We start from the raw sequence: 17,233 nt of genomic DNA on the forward strand, positions 1-17,233 counted from the left end.
CGGACAGTTGTACTCCAAGATAGGGGTGGGACTTGACACCGGTGAGGGCTTCTCCACTTAGGGAGTACTGGGTTAGGATGGGGTGCTTTTTACGGGTGATATGGAGGATGTGGCATTTAGAGGGATTGAACGACATAAGCCAACGATTTTGCCAATCTGTTAGTGCATCAAGATCAGACTGTAGACCTTGTGCGTCAGAAGGCGTGCTGATAGTTCGATAAATCAAGCAATCGTCGGCAAATAATCGAACGTGTGAATCTACGGAGCTGGGGAGGTCGTTAATGTACAGTAGAAAGAGCAAAGGGCCTAACACTATACCCTGAGGGACTCCAGAGGTGACCCTGACAGCTTTAGATGTTCCACCGTCAAAGACAACCCTCTGGGTTCTCTCTGTTAGGAAGGCCCTAAACCAAGACTGAAGAAGGTCAGAAATGCCATGTTCATGCTGAACCTATATCAAATGAATAAATAAAAGCCAATATGACCTGCTTTCAGATTTGCCACAAGACCTCTAATTATCTATCGATAGGTTAGAGATCAGGTGCCAACTCTTGTAGGGTCCAAACCAGTAACTTATGGAAATTATTTCAACGCTGGTAATACATTTTTCATAAATAGACGCCTCATATATATCTTCTCATAAATCAATGTCGATTTTCATAACACTGTTTCTAACCTCCTCGTGGGTTCAGAACAAGATGGCCCGGACATGGAAACCTCGGTGCAAGGCGGATAAAATGTCTAAAATGTAAAAGTCTAAATCCAAAAATCACTGGAAAAGTCACAAGAATCGTAAAAAGTATGCTTTATTTGAGTCACAATTAACACATTTGAGGTACAAACATACGAGAAAGTCTTATAAAACATATAACATTCAGTAAGAAGTAACCATGATATACAAAGTTCGCCTAGATTGAATATTTCTGTATTAAACGTTTGTCGTAGGGTCACAAGAATCTTAAAAAGTATGCTTTATTTGAGTCACAATACAAACATACGAGAAAGTCTTATAATAGATATAACATTCAGTAAGAAGTAACCATGATATTCAAAGTTCGCCTAAATTGAATATTTCTGTATCAAACGTTTGTCGTAGGGAAGGCAGTATTACAATCGCCATGCTGTTTTCTTGGTTCTGCGGGTCGCCCGATTAGGTGTTTTCGGTGCTGCAGTACCGCGTGCCGGCGTCAGTCGGCGCGCTGCTGCAACCCGTCGTCCCGGTGTCAGCCCGCCCGGCGTTCTCTGTCCTCTCTGCTGTTGTCGGGCTAGAGCCAGCCTCCGGGCCGAGGTCCGGGTCGTCTTCACCACGGGCTGCTGGCGCCTGGGCAGAAAACGGTAGACACAGTTAGTTCAAGTTCTCCTGTGCCACTTGTAACACAACATTGTGCAAGTCTCTACAGCAGGGGGCTAGTCCTCTGCTAGTAATGACAATAGATTATATATCAAATGAAAGGTATGGTTTCTACAAATCAGCATAGAGATTGTCAAGAATATTTATGAATACTACATGCTTGCAATAAGCCAACAAAACATGTGTAAAATACGCAATGTTGAGTGGACAATTTCTGACAGTGTTTCTCAATTAACACCAATAATTTGGCCATCGTTGGACGCAGCACTGCGTGTTCTTTAAGCATGCCAAATTTCATGGACCTGCGGTCAACCAACTTTCTGCTATGAGTGTTAAAGTAGAGCATAATAGAGTCAATTCCATGTCACCGAGAGGGTTTTCAGATGATATTGCTAATAAGTTTGAACAATTTTAGAGAAAAGACTATTTCAGTCAAAATAATTCCAAGACCGTTCAAACAATTAGAAATGAAAGTTTGAACATGTTTGAACTCATTTATATATTTTGGAAATATTATGAAAGTATTTGCACAAATATATCTTTATTTATAACAGTTTTCAAACATCTGTGTGGTTGTTTCACTGTTGGAACATGTTCCAACATTTTGCATCATTCTCAAAATGGTAGATTTGGGTTATTGCCCCCATAAAAGTAGGTGCTAATCATGCTCTATTGTCTGCCTCTGTATATTTTTAGATTTCACGTCTGGACACTGGCAACTCTTTTGTCTTGAGGTGTCTATGCATGGCACCTAGGCCTAATCCCCTATACTTTGAAGGGATGTGTGAATTGCCCTGTTCCCAGCCCGCTGACCCAGTTATATCATATTTGTAGAATGTTGGAACATGTTCAAACAAATGATCAATCTATGTTGCAACAGTTTAGAAACTAATACAAATAATGTGTTCAATGTTAGAAATTTGTTTAACCTGTTGGAACACAGCAGAAAATATTTAGAACATCAAATAAATGTTGGAAATTGTTCTTAACAGTTACTTATCTCACATAGATTGTTACAAAGGTTTTGTAAATGTTAGAACAAAAGGCAACAAACACCCTCTCGGTAATGTGGAATTGACTCTAGAGGGTATTTTCACGGGAGAGGCGCGTTGCGTCGTTTTCGCTGTTTAATAAAATAAGCGTGTTCTAGAGCATTGGCCTTTCGACTATTCTTTCCCCAAGTGCTGAGTGCTAAGCGGAGAAAGCAGTATGTTTTTAAAGTCTTTGGTATGACCCGGCCGGGGATCAAACTCACTACCTACCGTGTGCAACGGCGAACACTCCACCCATTAGGCCATTGCACTAGCAGAAAACGTACAGCATGTAATCAGCAACGTGTTGTCAGCAGTTGGGGATCCGCAAATACTCGTTACCCATACTTATCACAATATGGACCATGAAATAATCAAAGAATTCCGTTGGCATCATAACGTACATGACCATAACAAAACAGTCGTCTTACGTCGGTTTGATATATATCTCAACACAGTGCGACAGAAAACTGTACTTAGGACGAACTCAAGGGATGTGGAGATGTGCCAGTATTTATGTCAACAGGGCACAGGTACCTTGCTGACTGTGGTGTTGCCATCTATCTTCAGTCTCCAAACAGACCCAACGGTTGCAAAGACCGTATCCAACTGACAGAAGGAGTTTTTATTGCAACCCGACGGTGCCTGACAACTTTCCTGGCTGACTGGAGCTTCTCTGGCTAGCTTGTACGATTTTGGCACCGTGGAGATCTGCTTGGAGATTAATCTATCTTTACCAATCTGACAAAACTATTCACGGATGTTCAACAGTTTTTCTTACCTACGTGGTCTCTCGGGGGCTTGTACTGTCACCCTGGGACGGGCGGGTCGAGGAGGCGGGCTAGGGGAGTCCAGCACGAGTATCACGATGTGAGCACAAGACCTGCAAACGAGAGACACAAACAATCAGCTGGTTCACGGTTGCTACTACGCATGTGCAGTGTCAAAGGTGTGCGTTGTTATGCAAATCTAGACAATGTCGAGACGAGAACTGTTTACAATCCGGGGCCTTCACCTTTGACACTGCACATGCGTAGTTGCAACCGTGAACTAGCTTATAAACTGGTTACCTTCAAACGGCTGTAGATGGGGGGCAGATTGAGAGGATAAACGCAATATGCCCGTTCGTAATTTCGCACCTGAGACGTAAATATAACCCGTCTGGGCGTTGTTATGCAAATCTAGACAAAACGTGAGACCAGAACTGTTTACAAGCCAGGAGCCTTTACCTTTGACACTGCGCATGCGTACTCGAATCTACGAATGGGTTTATAATCAGCTGCGGCTTTATCAATGAACCAAATCAATCAATCAATAGATAGATTAATTGAGAATCAATATTTACATTTGGTGGTCTTTCAATTCCCAGATTGAGACAATTTAATCGATAAACCAATCAATAAACCAACCAATCAATCAATCAATCGAGCAAGCAATCATCACCTTTGATGTTCGTGCAACTCCCACTCCCACATCTCCTCCTCGCAACCGTCGTTAAGGCAGGTGACCACGCCCAGTCGTCTCTGGGCCAGAATGGAGTCTTCTGGGATGATCGGCCTGGACATATGATAGATAGATGCAGTCTATGTTATGTCAATCAACAACAGTTGTTCCTAAATAAGCCCATTCGTAGATTCGAGTACGCATGTGCAGTGTCAAAGGTGAAGGTCCCCTTGCTTGTAAACAGTTGTCGTCTCACCATTGTCTCGATTAGCATAACAATGCCTAGACGTGTTTTGTTTACGTCTCAGGGGCCTTCACAATCGACACTGCACATGCGTACTCGAATCTACAAATGGGCTTATTGCAGAGCACAGTGCTATATGTCACTGATTTCTGCATCACGCGGCTGTACCGGGAAACTTGACGTGAGGTTCCATAATGCCTTCGTATAGTATTTGTACGACATCTAGCGATCCGAAGAGGAAAGACACCCTTGTACCTTGTTTTAGGGAAGCAACCCTCCTCCTGGCAGACTGGACAGACCGTCAAACTGAGCTTGCCCGAGTCTTCGTACAAGCAGGAGTCACAGACACGGTGCTGACAGAGACCCACCACCATTTTCAGCCGCGGGGACAGGCAGATGGGGCAGTTGAACCTGTGATTGGGCAAGGAAAAAGAGAAAATTTACATTCAGCGCTTCACGTAATTTTTATTTCAAAATGTCAATTGTGATAATGGCATCGATGCATCGTTCTTACAGCTGTGGTTCCCTATCTCCACTTGTAAAAGCATAGAAAAAAATGTCAGCGAATTCCTTTTTGACGATGGCGATACATGAATAGGAGCTTCCGTAAAGTCGTAATTTTTTCAAAATGTAGTGTGTGAAACAGTCGATTTTATGAACGTCTGAGTGATTTTACTGCGTAACACGAAACCGTGGGATGGCAAGAAAGTCTAGAACTTAGTAGAAGCAAACCTGACCATATTCACCAGTATAAGAAATAACAAATTTAAACATGGTGGCGCTATGCAATAGACTCTACCAGTCTCCACGGGTCGCTGGGAAAATAGTAGAAATTGACCAGGGTTGCCATATTTGACCTTATCTCCGTAGCAGACTCCCTTCAAACATTTGACTCTATTTGGCCAATTTCTACTATTTACCCAGCGACTCGTGGAGACTGGTTGAGTCTAGCTATACAATGCAATACAGGATAAGCTGTTCTTTCAATCTGACTATACCGCTAAATGGGAACTTTTAATGTAAACCATGTACACTGAATCATACCTGTCTTCCATGTCTTTTTGGATCCGTGTACTCTCCATACTGAGCATTTGCCTCGTTGAACACGCGGGGAGACGAAAGGTTGCCTACTGGAAAAAATGGTGAGCCCACGTTACCGGTCTGTTCTCCTTTATATTTGTGTCTGATACACCTGAGCATTTTCAGGTGTCAAAAATGGCGGGGAAATTTGTCTTTTCTTGTTGCCTACTCCTGATTGGTAGATTCAAATACGCCGTAATTTTCTTCATTTGCGCATGACTAGAGTAACCCGCAAGTAAATTTGATTGAAACTCTTTACCAGCTGAGTAAGCAAAAAAAGAGAAAACATTAACTTGAAAGCCGATCATTTGCAGACTATGATAAGTAGCTGTGTACATTTTGTACGCAATGTACAGGATTTGAATAGGTTATGAAAACAAAGTTAGTTTGGAATCGTGGTAACAAAAAGTACTTGGAGAAAATGAAGTCATTTGCAGACAAGTTCTTAGAATTAAATTACCGGAGAATCAATCAATGAATCCAAGCAAAATGCACATTCTTGAATCTGAGAGATAAACTTCAGTGTAGGGGAGGGACCACCATTTGAGTTGAGCAGAAAGTGCATCGTGCGTTTTATCTTGACCTTCGCAAAGAAGGTTATGTTTGGGTACCGTTGGTATGTGTGTGTGTGTGTGTGTGTGTGTGTGTGTGTGTGTGTGTGTGTGTAGAAGACCAGCATAACCCGAGAAGGCCTGGATGGATCGTCTTGATCATGATATTTGGTATGTGGGTAGGTAGGTAGGTATTAGATTTTGGCCCCTTAGCGGCCTGTTACGGTACTGCAGTGGAACTTCCTGTTTTGATATCTCGTGTTCTGTACATCCTATGGTCCTGCTTTCTAATTCTTAGTGGTAGATAGCTCTTTGGACCGAGAGTAAGTGGTGTAGGTTTGGGCCCCCCAGTGGCTTTTCGGAACTGCAGGAGCAGGTTTTGCTTCATTGCTAATCTTTTTAAAAAAGTTTTTCCCTTGGGCAATCTTTTCCTCAGACATGTAAGAAAGGTCCAGTTTTCTTCTAGGGAGGATAAATGAATGTGCATTTTAAAAATCCGGCCAAAAACTTTGACCGTTGACATGTCTTGACCTCTGATTGACCCATGAAAGGAAAGCCTCCTCACTGGCTGGACTGATCCATTAGGACAGGGGGGTGAAATCCTGGTCTCATCTGAAACTTCTGGCAGTAGCTCTTTCAAATGCTAGCATTGGCCTCCTGTTCTTTTTTACCTGACAAATCCAGCTTAACAATGGTGGTAAAGGTTTGAAATTTAGTTTAATGTGTTTAAAAGTGGTTGTTTTCGCATGGCTTGTGGTCATGTTTTGCGTTGGAAACTCTATTTAACGTTACTTGTCTCTCCCCTGTGTTGCCGCTCAACTCTGACCTATATTGACCCATCACAAGTCCTGAGTCCCGAAGAGCTGAGTCCAATGTCCACTTGCCTCACCTTACTGTGTACACCACATGTTAGATCGCCCGTAGTTGATTTGTGTGCACATGTGAATGTGGGTGGCTTCATCTACAAAGAGCGACGATACAGAAGGTAAACGTTTCAGCATTTTATTTTGGTTAGGAAATGTCGTCTGGAGCACGGAAACTTTTAGCCTGGAAGCCATCCGATTACTACCGGGGCTCCTACACTCAAAATCAGGGCAGCGAGCGTACATATTGGCGTTACAAGGAGCCCCGAAAGTTATGGCACACTCAGGCAAGGAATTTTTGCCTTGTCATGATGATCCTGCATGGCCTATAGGTGCAATCCTACTTAGTTTGATAGCGCGGCTCTCATACTTGCGCCCTCAAATGAGCGAGTAAGCTTATAGGATTGCACCCAGGCTACCATCATGATACCTATCATATGTTGAGTACGCGGCATTTACCCCTAGGCCTGTTTCAGGAAGTAAGAAAGCTGATTGCACCCCCCCCCCCCGTATGTTTGCATTAAGTAGTATGGCCCATCGCGGAAGACTCAGGTGTGCTGCAAGACGCTCTGTAAGAAGTAATATGACCTTTTCCACCACCAGCCAAAGGCCTGGATGCCAGACTGTTTCCAGGGTCTACACAGGGCCAACAACATCCTCCCACCAAGATAGAATTTCATTGGGGGCATGCATTATAATAATGTAACGTTGGGTAACATAAATTCGCGGGGTACTTAAATTCGCGATTTTTCGAAAACGGCGTATTTAGGGATATGTGCTACATGCAAAATCAGTTATAACGCCAGCAATGCAAAGCAGATAGACTAACGTATTCAGAACACTGGCTGAAAAGCTTCGATAACCATGCATTAGAAGTTGGCGACGTCAAAAACTCTCCGTCCCTTATTGACAGAGTCTGGGGGCTTCGTGGGAGAATCACCCAGCACGGTTGTTCGCTGGTTTATAAGACAAATGTCACATCTCCTGCCTGCTAAACACAATTATTTATAAGACAACTTATTACAATCTCTTTTGCTAACCTGCAACTGGATTCTAAGTGTGATCAATCATCAAAACTCCTCTCTGTTGCTACAACCTACGGCACGTGTATTTTCCAGCCGCCATATTGTTAATCAGAATCCTGTTGTCAAGCAGACGACAAAGGTTTGTGAGGAACACTTTTTTGTCTAAATGCTGCGTGTGATAGTGGACTGAGGAAGATATTTTCCTCAAAGTTTGCTCCTAACACAACAAGGAACACATGGACATAGTAGTATTACCATTGCTACGGCATCCAGCTAACTTTCCATGAATAATGTAACGTTACACGTTGCCCGATGATGACGATGGGTCGACTTTGAGTGAAGTTCTACCGACTCAACACACGGGTTGTTCCCGAACTGGCCTGATGTGTGCGGTACGGCCGTTTTTTCGTGTATTTTTTTTACTTGGGCACGTCTATATCCATAGCACTCTCCTCAAGCCAAGGATGGAACGAATAGCTGCTGTATAAAATGTGATTAGCGGTAAGATATTCAAGACGAATCTTCTCTCCCGAATTAATGTGCCCCCCTGTCCGACAGCACCTTTATTGTGCGTGCGGCGGACGGTAGTTTCAAGTTGAAATATTATGGTGTCAGCACGACTAGAGACAAAATCTACCATATATATGATTAGTGCAAAGATAGTACATGATACTGACAGAATTATAGAAAAAAAGGATGGTTTATTGTTCTGCTAGATTGATTTCAGTCAACCATTATCGGAAAAATCCCGAATTTATGTTACCCAACGTTACTGAAACAGCCTGACATCCAGACTATACGCTACAAGCCATGGAATATTAAAGCACACATACACCCTTTATCTGCAGTAGTAACACAATCCAAGGTACTAGCCACAATGTTCAGTAGCGTCTAGCTACGTGTCTGATTTCACAATGCGACACACGGTTAAACAATAATACAAAATTGCGCACGCGCAGTGTGTATGTCTAACATGTCAAAGTTGAATGCCCATGAGATTTAGACGTTAACAAAATGCCTGCTGGGCATGTATGAAGCGTGCTCTAGACAAGAAATGTTTAGACGTTTGGGGCTTCACCCTTGCTCCCGGGCATGCCACAGTTATAATAATAACTTTATTGCAAGTTCATGCCCGAAGGCTAATTGCAGACAAACAAGTACATGGGAATACATGGGAATCAAAAATAGGTATCTAGGCTACTGTCAAAGTTCTAAGTTAACTAAGGTTGACTATGGTTGGGTTTGACTTCTTTTTTGAAGGCAGTGGAAAATGAAGAGACCCACGTTTTTCATCGTAAGTGGGTTTGTTGATTTTAGTAGTGATATGGATTTTTGTAAGCTATTCAAATGGTGAAAGCTAGGAGAATTAACGAAAGCTGTTTTATATAAATCGTTTCTTTCGGCCTCATATAGAGGGCATTGGCAAAGGAAATGTATTTCATTTTCCACTGCGTTCATTGTACAAAACTTACACATTCTCTCGTGAGCGGGCAGCTTTTTATATCTACCCTTTTCTATTTCTAGTGGATGTGCACTTATTCGTATCTTACACACAGCTGACCGTTGTTCAAAATCTTTGTTGGAAAGATATTTTTCCATTGAGTATTCTGTTTTAACATTCCTATAAAATCTTAACTTACTGTCATCGATAGATAATTTATAAAGAAAACTTTGAATGTAAATGTCGGTCAGCCTTTTTCTTAACAATGTACATATATGTTGTATGTCTAGATCGAGATTGTTGGCGTTCCAGATAAAGGAGTATCCGCTATAAACCGTGAACCTTGTTATATATGTTTCATGATGTGTCAATGGATGCTTGTTTTGTGTCGATATGCTTACCTGTAACCTGTATGGGACAGGTAATAGATTTGGCATTAGATTTTATTCTAAACGTAACCTATTTCTTTGCTACTTTGCTTATGTAAGGAAATTTACTGGAACGTTGCCATGTGTTTATGTATTTTCCCAACAGGCTAAAATGAGCGGCCGTCACAGCATGTTGTGGACCCACGAGGGGGTTTCCCTGAGTCGTGCCATCACCAAGGAGACTCTGGATGCCGTGTTGGATTTTCAGATCCGAGATGACGACATTGTTGTGGCGAGTTTTCCAAAGACAGGTATGAACTTTGGTTTGATGTATGCCGATATCTGCAACCTCTGTCGCTTTCAATCTTTCGCGATGCATTTGCAAAATTTAATGCTTTAAACCGAAAAAAACACACACACGGTGTCTGGTTATCTTATAGCTTGCTATTACTAGTATTAGTATCAGTACCATTCCTGACAGAAGATAGCACACAACATCAACACTGTAACATCTTATACAGCCGATTCAACCAATGTTTTTTCAGGAACAAACTGGCTGGCAGAGATCGCCGTTAAGATCCTAAGAGCCGCAGGAAAAACAGACAAAAGCGTGGACTCCATGGAGTTTGGACCCATAGAGATGAAGCGACCGACAGCCACGCAGCCTGGCTATATCACGCTCGCAGACATGCCCTCCCCTCGCCTGGTGATGACACACCTGCCGGTCAAGTTTGCACCGCAAGGGATATCCAAGCCACAGAATAAGGTAATCTCAGAGTACCCAGAAGAAAATACACATGTAGGTGAGTCGTAGGAAACGTACCCTGGTGCATCTACAAAATTAAATGCTATAGAATGCTGTACTACTTTGTCTATCCCTCTACATACATAAAGCTCCATACGTAGGTGATGACTTACATGTCAGTATATTACATATAACAAAGGACGATGAATAGTTTCTTAGTATTCTGTGTATTACATCAACAATGTCTGAAACCCTGATAAGAGAAGCTCAAGATCAAGGTGAGCATACTGTTGTACCTATAGGACGTCTGTAGAACGCTCTTGTTTTTGTCGAACTCACCACAGGTAAAAGTGCTGGTGCCGATGAGGAACCCAAAGGACACAGCTGTGTCGAGGTTCCATTTCATGAAGAAAGTATGGAGATTGATGAACGTAAACATGGAACTGCGCTGGGAAGAGTTTGTGGAGGACTTCAGGAGCGGAATGGGTCAGTTGTGAAGGCAATTCCAGTGATCATTGACTGGCTAGAACTGTACCGTTTCATTGCATACATATGCATCTTTGCCAAGTACAGTAACTTACGTTTCTTTGACGGATTTTTCAGCACTGAACATATGTCGAGTATAGGTTGAAACGTGTACATGGACTTCGGGAATTCTGTACTGTAACGTTGTACAGGCTTGGATCTAGAGGACTGCTTGTGAGAATACTTTGACACTTGACTTTTACTAACGGTAGTGTGCTATTTTCTTGCGCGGTAGTGTAGTCTCAAAATTTAGCTAAAATTCAAATATTTGACAAATCAGACCTCTCCTAGTAACGTGTTTGCAATTGAAATCATCATCTTATTTTCTAATTGGCTTATCCATGCTCCCTTATCTAGTGCCATTCGGAGACTACTGTGACTGGCTGGTTGGCTGGTTGGAGATGCGTGACGACCCCCACTTCCTCTTTCTTAAGTTTGAGGACATGAAGAAGGTAGGGTACAGATATGACTACCTAACCATCATCAAACCCATGCCGATACGTGTTTTGTTACCTGTTGACAGGATATGGGTATGCGCAAAGGAAATTTTCATAGCTAGTCTTCTGAGTACTCGTATCTTCGGAATATCATAGTCAGTAGTAGGCTTGATGTATTCATGGAACGATTTTCGGCCATAAAACCCATTTTACCCTTGCAGGATCTGCTGAGTGCTGTAAAGACCATTGTGGCATTTCTGGAGGTGGATCTGGATGAATCGACCGTCAAAGAAATCGCAGAGGCCAGTACTTTTGACAACATGAAGGCAGGCCTGGATAATTCGACTATCGCCGAGAGAAGGGGTATAGCCAGGAAAGGTAGGTATCGAAGTCATCGCACTCAATAAGAGAATAAATAATTAAGAAGTGCTGGCGTGAACATTTGTATCATACCAAACGATTATATGCGAAAAATACCCAAAAAAGATAATAATTCTGTAAAAGATCTGCATAGATACCAGAGCAATTTTGATTTTTTTATTCAAGCACCTCTCCAGTTACGCTCTTTCGCACTGACAACATAACAATAATTGATGCTGACAGAATACCGTACTTCATTTCAAATATTTCTATGTTTTTGTCTGAACTTGCAGGAATTATCGGAGACTGGAAGAACACTTTCTCTTCAGAGGAGAGCGCTGCGTTCGACGCATGGTGTGAGAAGAAGCTCGGTAGTACGGGCCTTACGTTTGACTTCGAATAACTTTTGACTTTATCGTTAATCATAGTAAGAAAGAAGAGAAAAAAACGCATGAAATTAATTCCGTTGAACATAAAGAATGGATACTGGTTTCTTTGTTTGTTACGCACAACTATAAAACTTTTCATCAGCTCTGAATTGGGTTAATTTAGATTCTTATAAGTTGATTTAGTTTTTAAAATCGTACAAAATTTGGTCCCGCATCAGACTTATGACATGCATAAATGTATCCGATGGTCGACTTAAAAACACTAGTACAACTTTATCCATATGTTTGCTATTTCGATCAGAGGTATTTGCCTAGCTGTTTCAATGCAGTTTCTCTTGTAAATGTTAGGCTAGACCATATTGAATAAACAAATGAAAACCTCTCTGGCTTTGATTTCAATAATAGAAAACACTGACACTATTTAAGAGAGTATCTCAACTGTCGGAAGAAAATTAAAAGCATACTGATTACATTGACAAATAGATTGGGGTGTACGTTCTGTCTTTGTATGTTGTTATGACGGTGGGATTTTAACAGGCTGTTTACGATGTACGGTTTACATAAGTTCCAGACAATTGTCTCAGTGACCGTCTGGTGACGTAGCTGAAAGTGGGAGAGTTGAGCTGACAGCAGCTTCCCATTACAATGGCAGCAGCTACTGGCGAACTGAACAACTCCATCTTTGCAGAACAAGAGCTAATCTTCGATGAAAACTCAGGCATTTGTTACATAGTGTGTCACGAGGAAACCCTTTCTTATTTGTCTTGCATCGGTAGTTATTGATTGTCAAAGACAAACTTTAGTGTAATGCCGTTTAACTTTGACCTCTGCACAGGTACGTTCTGAGTCCAATGTCCACTTACTTGGCTTTGCTGTTAGGACCGTGTACACCACATTAGATCTCCCGGAGTTGATTTGTTTGTTAATTAATGTTGGTGGCTTCATCTGCAAAGATCGACGATACGTAAGGTAAACGTTTCAGCATTTTAACACAGGGGTTATCTTAACATTTTTGGGTTAGGACAATTTCATCGGAAGCACGGAAAATTTGCCTTGTCATGCTGACCGGGTTAGATTAGCGTCACCGCCACCAGTTGCAACTTCAGTACAGGACTACAGGTATCCGTGTCTTCTTGTGTTTGCTACGGTAGATCCATTGTATGCTATCGGCAGAAGAACATTTTGGGGTTAGGAAAATTTCATCGGGAGCACGGAAAATTTGCCTCGTCATGATGATCATGGCCTGGGTGCAATCCTGTTTAGTTAAGCGGGGCTCTCATACTTGCTCCCTCAAAATAGCGAGTATGGAAGCCTCGGTAAGCTAACTAGGATTGCACCCAGGCTACTACCATGCGTTGACTATGTGGCAGATACCCTGTTACTGGAAGTCAGAAACCTAATTACAACCCCTCCAATCTATGTATTACATAGTTTAGCACTTCATGGATACTAAGTATGGTGTGCCGCAAGACTCCGGCTCTGTAAGGAGTATTACGACCTTTTCCACCACCAGCCAATAGTCTGGATACCAGGCTCTTGCCAGGTCCTACAGAGGGCCAATACCATTCTTCCACCATTCGGGCTGTGATAAAATTTCATTGGGGCATGCACATGTTCGTCCTGTAGCAGAGGAGCTGACCTGTGTACATGTAGGCTCTAAAACAGTCTGGCATCCAGACTACCAGCCAACGAATGAGTATATATCAAAGGTACAATGTTTTATAGCAGCGTCTCCAATTCCACAGCACCACACGGCACGCGGCTTAAATAATAAAACAAAAATGCGCATGCGCAGTGTGTATCTCTGATATGTCAAAGTTCAAGGCCCCTGAGAAGTTAAACAAAAATGTCTGTGAACATGCATATGTATGAAGCATGGTCTAAACAAGAAATGTTTATAAGTTAGGGCCTTCGCCATTGTTCTCAATTTAAACCATGAACCTTGTTGTATACCTTAATATGTCAGTGAATGCTTGTTTTGTGTCGATATGCTTACCTGTGACCTCCATGGGACCTCATCATTAGCATGTCGGGCGGCTGGCCAGGACCAAGTTGGGACCTATATGTGCTACATACACGCTGCCCAAGGCACCATTGTGTGGATGGTAGAATTGGCTTTAGATTTGATTTTAACCGTAACCCATTTCTCTGCTACATCGTTATGTATTTTCCCTACAGGCTGCAATGAGCGGCCGTCATAGTATGTTGTGGACCCACGAGGGGGTTTCCCTGAGTCGTCTCATCACCAAGGAGACTCTGGATGCCGTGTTGGATTTTCAGATCCGAGATGACGACATTGTTGTAGCGAGTTTTCCAAAGACAGGTATGGACTTGGATTTGATGTATTTCGATAGCTGCAACCATTGTTATCTTAGTGTTCCTTCTCACAACCAGAATTGTGACGTAATTTTAAACTCTGTCGGCTTCTGTCTTACTTCGATATACCTTAAGTCCGATGCCTTCGGTCGGTGTCTAGTTATCTTGTAGCTTGTAAAACACATCTATATCTATTTAGTAGGTTGTATGATCACAGTAAAACCCCTGTCCCACATTCGACGAGCTTCGACGGTATTTAACCAATGTTTTCCAGGAACACACTGGCTGTCAGAGATCGCCGTTAAGATCCTAAGGGCCGCAGGGAAAACAGAAGAAAGCATGGACACCATGACCTCTGGGCCCATGGAGGCGACGCGACCGACAGCCACACAGCCAAGCTACATCACGCTCGCAGACATACCCTCCCCTCGCCTGGTGGTAACACACCTACCTATTCAGTTCGCACCAAAAGGGATATCCAAGCCACAGAATAAGGTAATCTCAAAGTACCCAAAAGAATATACACATAAATGAGTCGTAGGAAACGTACCCTGGTGCATCTACTAAATTAAATGCTATAGAATGCTGTACTACTTTGCCTATCTCTCTACATACATAAAGCTCCATACGTTTGTGATGACTTACATGTCAGTATTATATACATATATCAAAGGACGATAAATAGTTTCTTAGTATTCTGTGTATTTCATCAACTATGGCTGACACCCTGATAAGTGAAGCTGAAGTCGAGCATACTGTTGGGCCTGTAGGACGTCTGTAGAACTCTCTTGTTTTTGTTGAACTCACCACAGGTAAAAGTGCTGGTGCCGATGAGGAACCCGAAGGACACAGCTGTGTCGATGTTCCACTTCTATAAGAAACTATGGAGATTGATGGGCGTAAACATGGAACTGCGCTGGGAAGAGTTTGTGGAGGACGTCAGGAGCGGAATGGGTCAGTTGTAAAGGCAATTCCAGTGATCATCGACTGGCTAGAACTGTGCAGTTAGCTGCTTCTATGTTCCTTTGACATATTTTTCAACGGTGCACCTATGTCGAGCATAGATTGAAATCGTACATGGTCTTCGAGAATTCTGTATTGTAACATTGTTTTTACCCAAAATTGGACAATTGGCCAGTACAGGCTTGGATCTAGAGGACTGCCCGTGAGGATACTTTGTTACTGGACTTTTACTAACGGTGCTGTGCTATTTTCCTGTGCGGTAGTGTAGTCTCAAATTTAACTAAAATTCAAATAACTAATTAACAGCAATAAGGCCTCTCCTAGCGACGTATTGATAATTGAAATCATTGTCCTATTTTCAACTCTTTTCATATGCACCATTGGCTTATCCATGCTCCCTTATCTAGTGTCATTCGGAGACTACTGTGACTGGCTGGTTGGCTGGTGGCAGATGCGTGACAACCCCCACTTCCTCTTTCTTAAGTATGAGGACATGAAGAAGGTAGGGAACAGATGTGACTACCTAACCATCATCAAAACCATGCCGATACGTGGTTTGTTACCTGTTGACAGGATATGGGTATGCGTGAAGGAAATTTTCATAGCTAGTCTTCTACGTACTCGTATCTTCGGAATATCATAGTCAATAGTAGGCTTGATGTATTCATGGAGTGATTTTCGGCCATAAAACCCATTTTACCCTTGTAGGATCTACTGAGTGCTGTGAAGACCATTGTGGCATTTCTGGAGGTGGATCTGGATGAATCGACCATAAAGGACATCGCAGAGGACAGCACTTTTGACAACATGAAGGCAGGCCTGGATAATTCGACTATCGCCGAGAGAAGGGGTATAGCCAGGAAAGGTAGGTATCGCTGTCATCGCTCTCATTAAGACAAGAAATAATTAAGAAGTGCTGGCATGAACATTTGTTTCATACCAGACGATCATATGCGAAAAATATCCAAATAAGATAATAATTCTGAAAAAATCTGCATAGATACCAGAGCAACTTTAATTTTTATGATGCAAGCACCTCTCGAATTAACGTTGAGCTCTTTCGCACTGACAACATAACAACATTTGATGCTGACAGAATGCCGTACTTCATTTCAAACATTTCTCTGTTTTTGTCTGAACTTGCAGGAATTATCGGAGACTGGAAGAACACTTTCTCTTCAGAGGAGAGCGCTGCGTTTGACGCCTGGTGTGAGAAGAAGCTCGGTGGTACGGGCCTCACGTTTGACTTCGAATAAACTCACGTTTTATCGTTAATTATAAAAAAAAGAAGAAATAAAACGCCTGACATGTTAATTCAGTTTTAGAGATAGGGAGAGAGACAGAAAGAAAGAGAGAGAGAGAAATAGCATTGTTCGTATACTTACACTCAAATGTGAGAATGTAAGAAAGAGTAGATCTATCATTGCCCTATATGTGGATGTCTGTTTGTAAATACAAACAATTTATTTTGTTTTGTCATCATTACTAATTTTAACTTAGCCCTTTGAGGACGACTGATTAGGAAAATCAATAAGCTGGTTCACAGTTTGAACTGTGCATGCGCAAGGTCAAAGGTGAAGGCCCCTAAGACCCCGTTCACACCAACAAAATCTATCCGAATAGATCATCGTTCCGGATCAAAATCTATAATCCAGAATATTTTAATCCGTTTTTACAAATACGCTCGCACTGGTCTTTGACAAGCCGCTTGGTCCCGGCTTGCGCCCTCTTGGAACTTTGAACTTTATTCACCTTTTCAGCGATGGCACACATCGGCAACGCCGAGTACGAAAAGCACAGAATAAAACGCAATTACATATTAATAACAATACTTAAAATCTAGGGTGCTAAGATATCAAAGAGTAATGAATTTATCACTCGAGGCCGATCACCCGTGAGGTCATGCGGGTCATTGGCATTCAACTTTGTACGTATTACCCATGGTGCAACATACAAATGTTCAAACCGGGAACCAGCTTTTTTATATGTTTGTCTTTATTTACTTTCTGAAATATGATATAACAAGACTGGACATAGCACCTAGTCTATAAGAATTCCCTTTTCACGTTTCTGCTTCCTTGTGTCTCAAATTGAATAAAAT

At 42.2% G+C, this 17,233-nt stretch overlaps 3 protein-coding genes and 1 long non-coding RNA gene across 4 annotated transcripts; 2 read left to right on the forward strand and 2 right to left on the reverse strand.

Moving 5' to 3' along the window:
• Positions 1-793: 793 nt before the first annotated feature.
• LOC136436864 (uncharacterized) lies at positions 794-3,686 on the reverse strand. Its single transcript, XR_010756100.1, has 2 exons — positions 3,164-3,686; positions 794-1,321 (listed from the first exon to the last, which is right to left on the reverse strand). It is a non-coding gene; the product is annotated as an uncharacterized lncRNA (long non-coding RNA).
• A 134-nt stretch (positions 3,687-3,820) lies between these two features.
• On the reverse strand, positions 3,821-5,237 carry LOC136436865 (tripartite motif-containing protein 12A-like). The gene is made up of 3 exons (XM_066431243.1): positions 5,114-5,237; positions 4,325-4,480; positions 3,821-3,939 (listed from the first exon to the last, which is right to left on the reverse strand). The coding sequence occupies exons 1-3, from the start codon at positions 5,158-5,160 to the stop codon at positions 3,822-3,824; spliced, it is 321 nt and encodes a 106-aa protein (XP_066287340.1). The 5' UTR covers positions 5,161-5,237; the 3' UTR covers position 3,821.
• A 1,303-nt stretch (positions 5,238-6,540) lies between these two features.
• LOC136436866 (sulfotransferase 1B1-like) lies at positions 6,541-12,235 on the forward strand. Its single transcript, XM_066431245.1, has 7 exons — positions 6,541-6,685; positions 9,564-9,708; positions 9,943-10,163; positions 10,487-10,628; positions 11,025-11,119; positions 11,326-11,482; positions 11,758-12,235. Exons 2-7 carry the CDS (start codon positions 9,570-9,572, stop codon positions 11,865-11,867), a joined length of 864 nt encoding a protein of 287 aa, XP_066287342.1. The 5' UTR covers positions 6,541-6,685; positions 9,564-9,569; the 3' UTR covers positions 11,868-12,235.
• A 461-nt stretch (positions 12,236-12,696) lies between these two features.
• Positions 12,697-16,472, forward strand: LOC136436867 (sulfotransferase 1B1-like). Its single transcript, XM_066431246.1, has 7 exons — positions 12,697-12,822; positions 14,032-14,176; positions 14,444-14,664; positions 14,982-15,123; positions 15,540-15,634; positions 15,841-15,997; positions 16,279-16,472. Exons 2-7 carry the CDS (start codon positions 14,038-14,040, stop codon positions 16,386-16,388), a joined length of 864 nt encoding a protein of 287 aa, XP_066287343.1. The 5' UTR covers positions 12,697-12,822; positions 14,032-14,037; the 3' UTR covers positions 16,389-16,472.
• Positions 16,473-17,233: the final 761 nt, after the last annotated feature.

Source organism: Branchiostoma lanceolatum, chromosome 6 (genome assembly GCF_035083965.1).
Source record: "Branchiostoma lanceolatum isolate klBraLanc5 chromosome 6, klBraLanc5.hap2, whole genome shotgun sequence".
In the NCBI taxonomy this organism is placed as follows: Eukaryota; Metazoa; Chordata; class Leptocardii; order Amphioxiformes; family Branchiostomatidae; genus Branchiostoma; species Branchiostoma lanceolatum.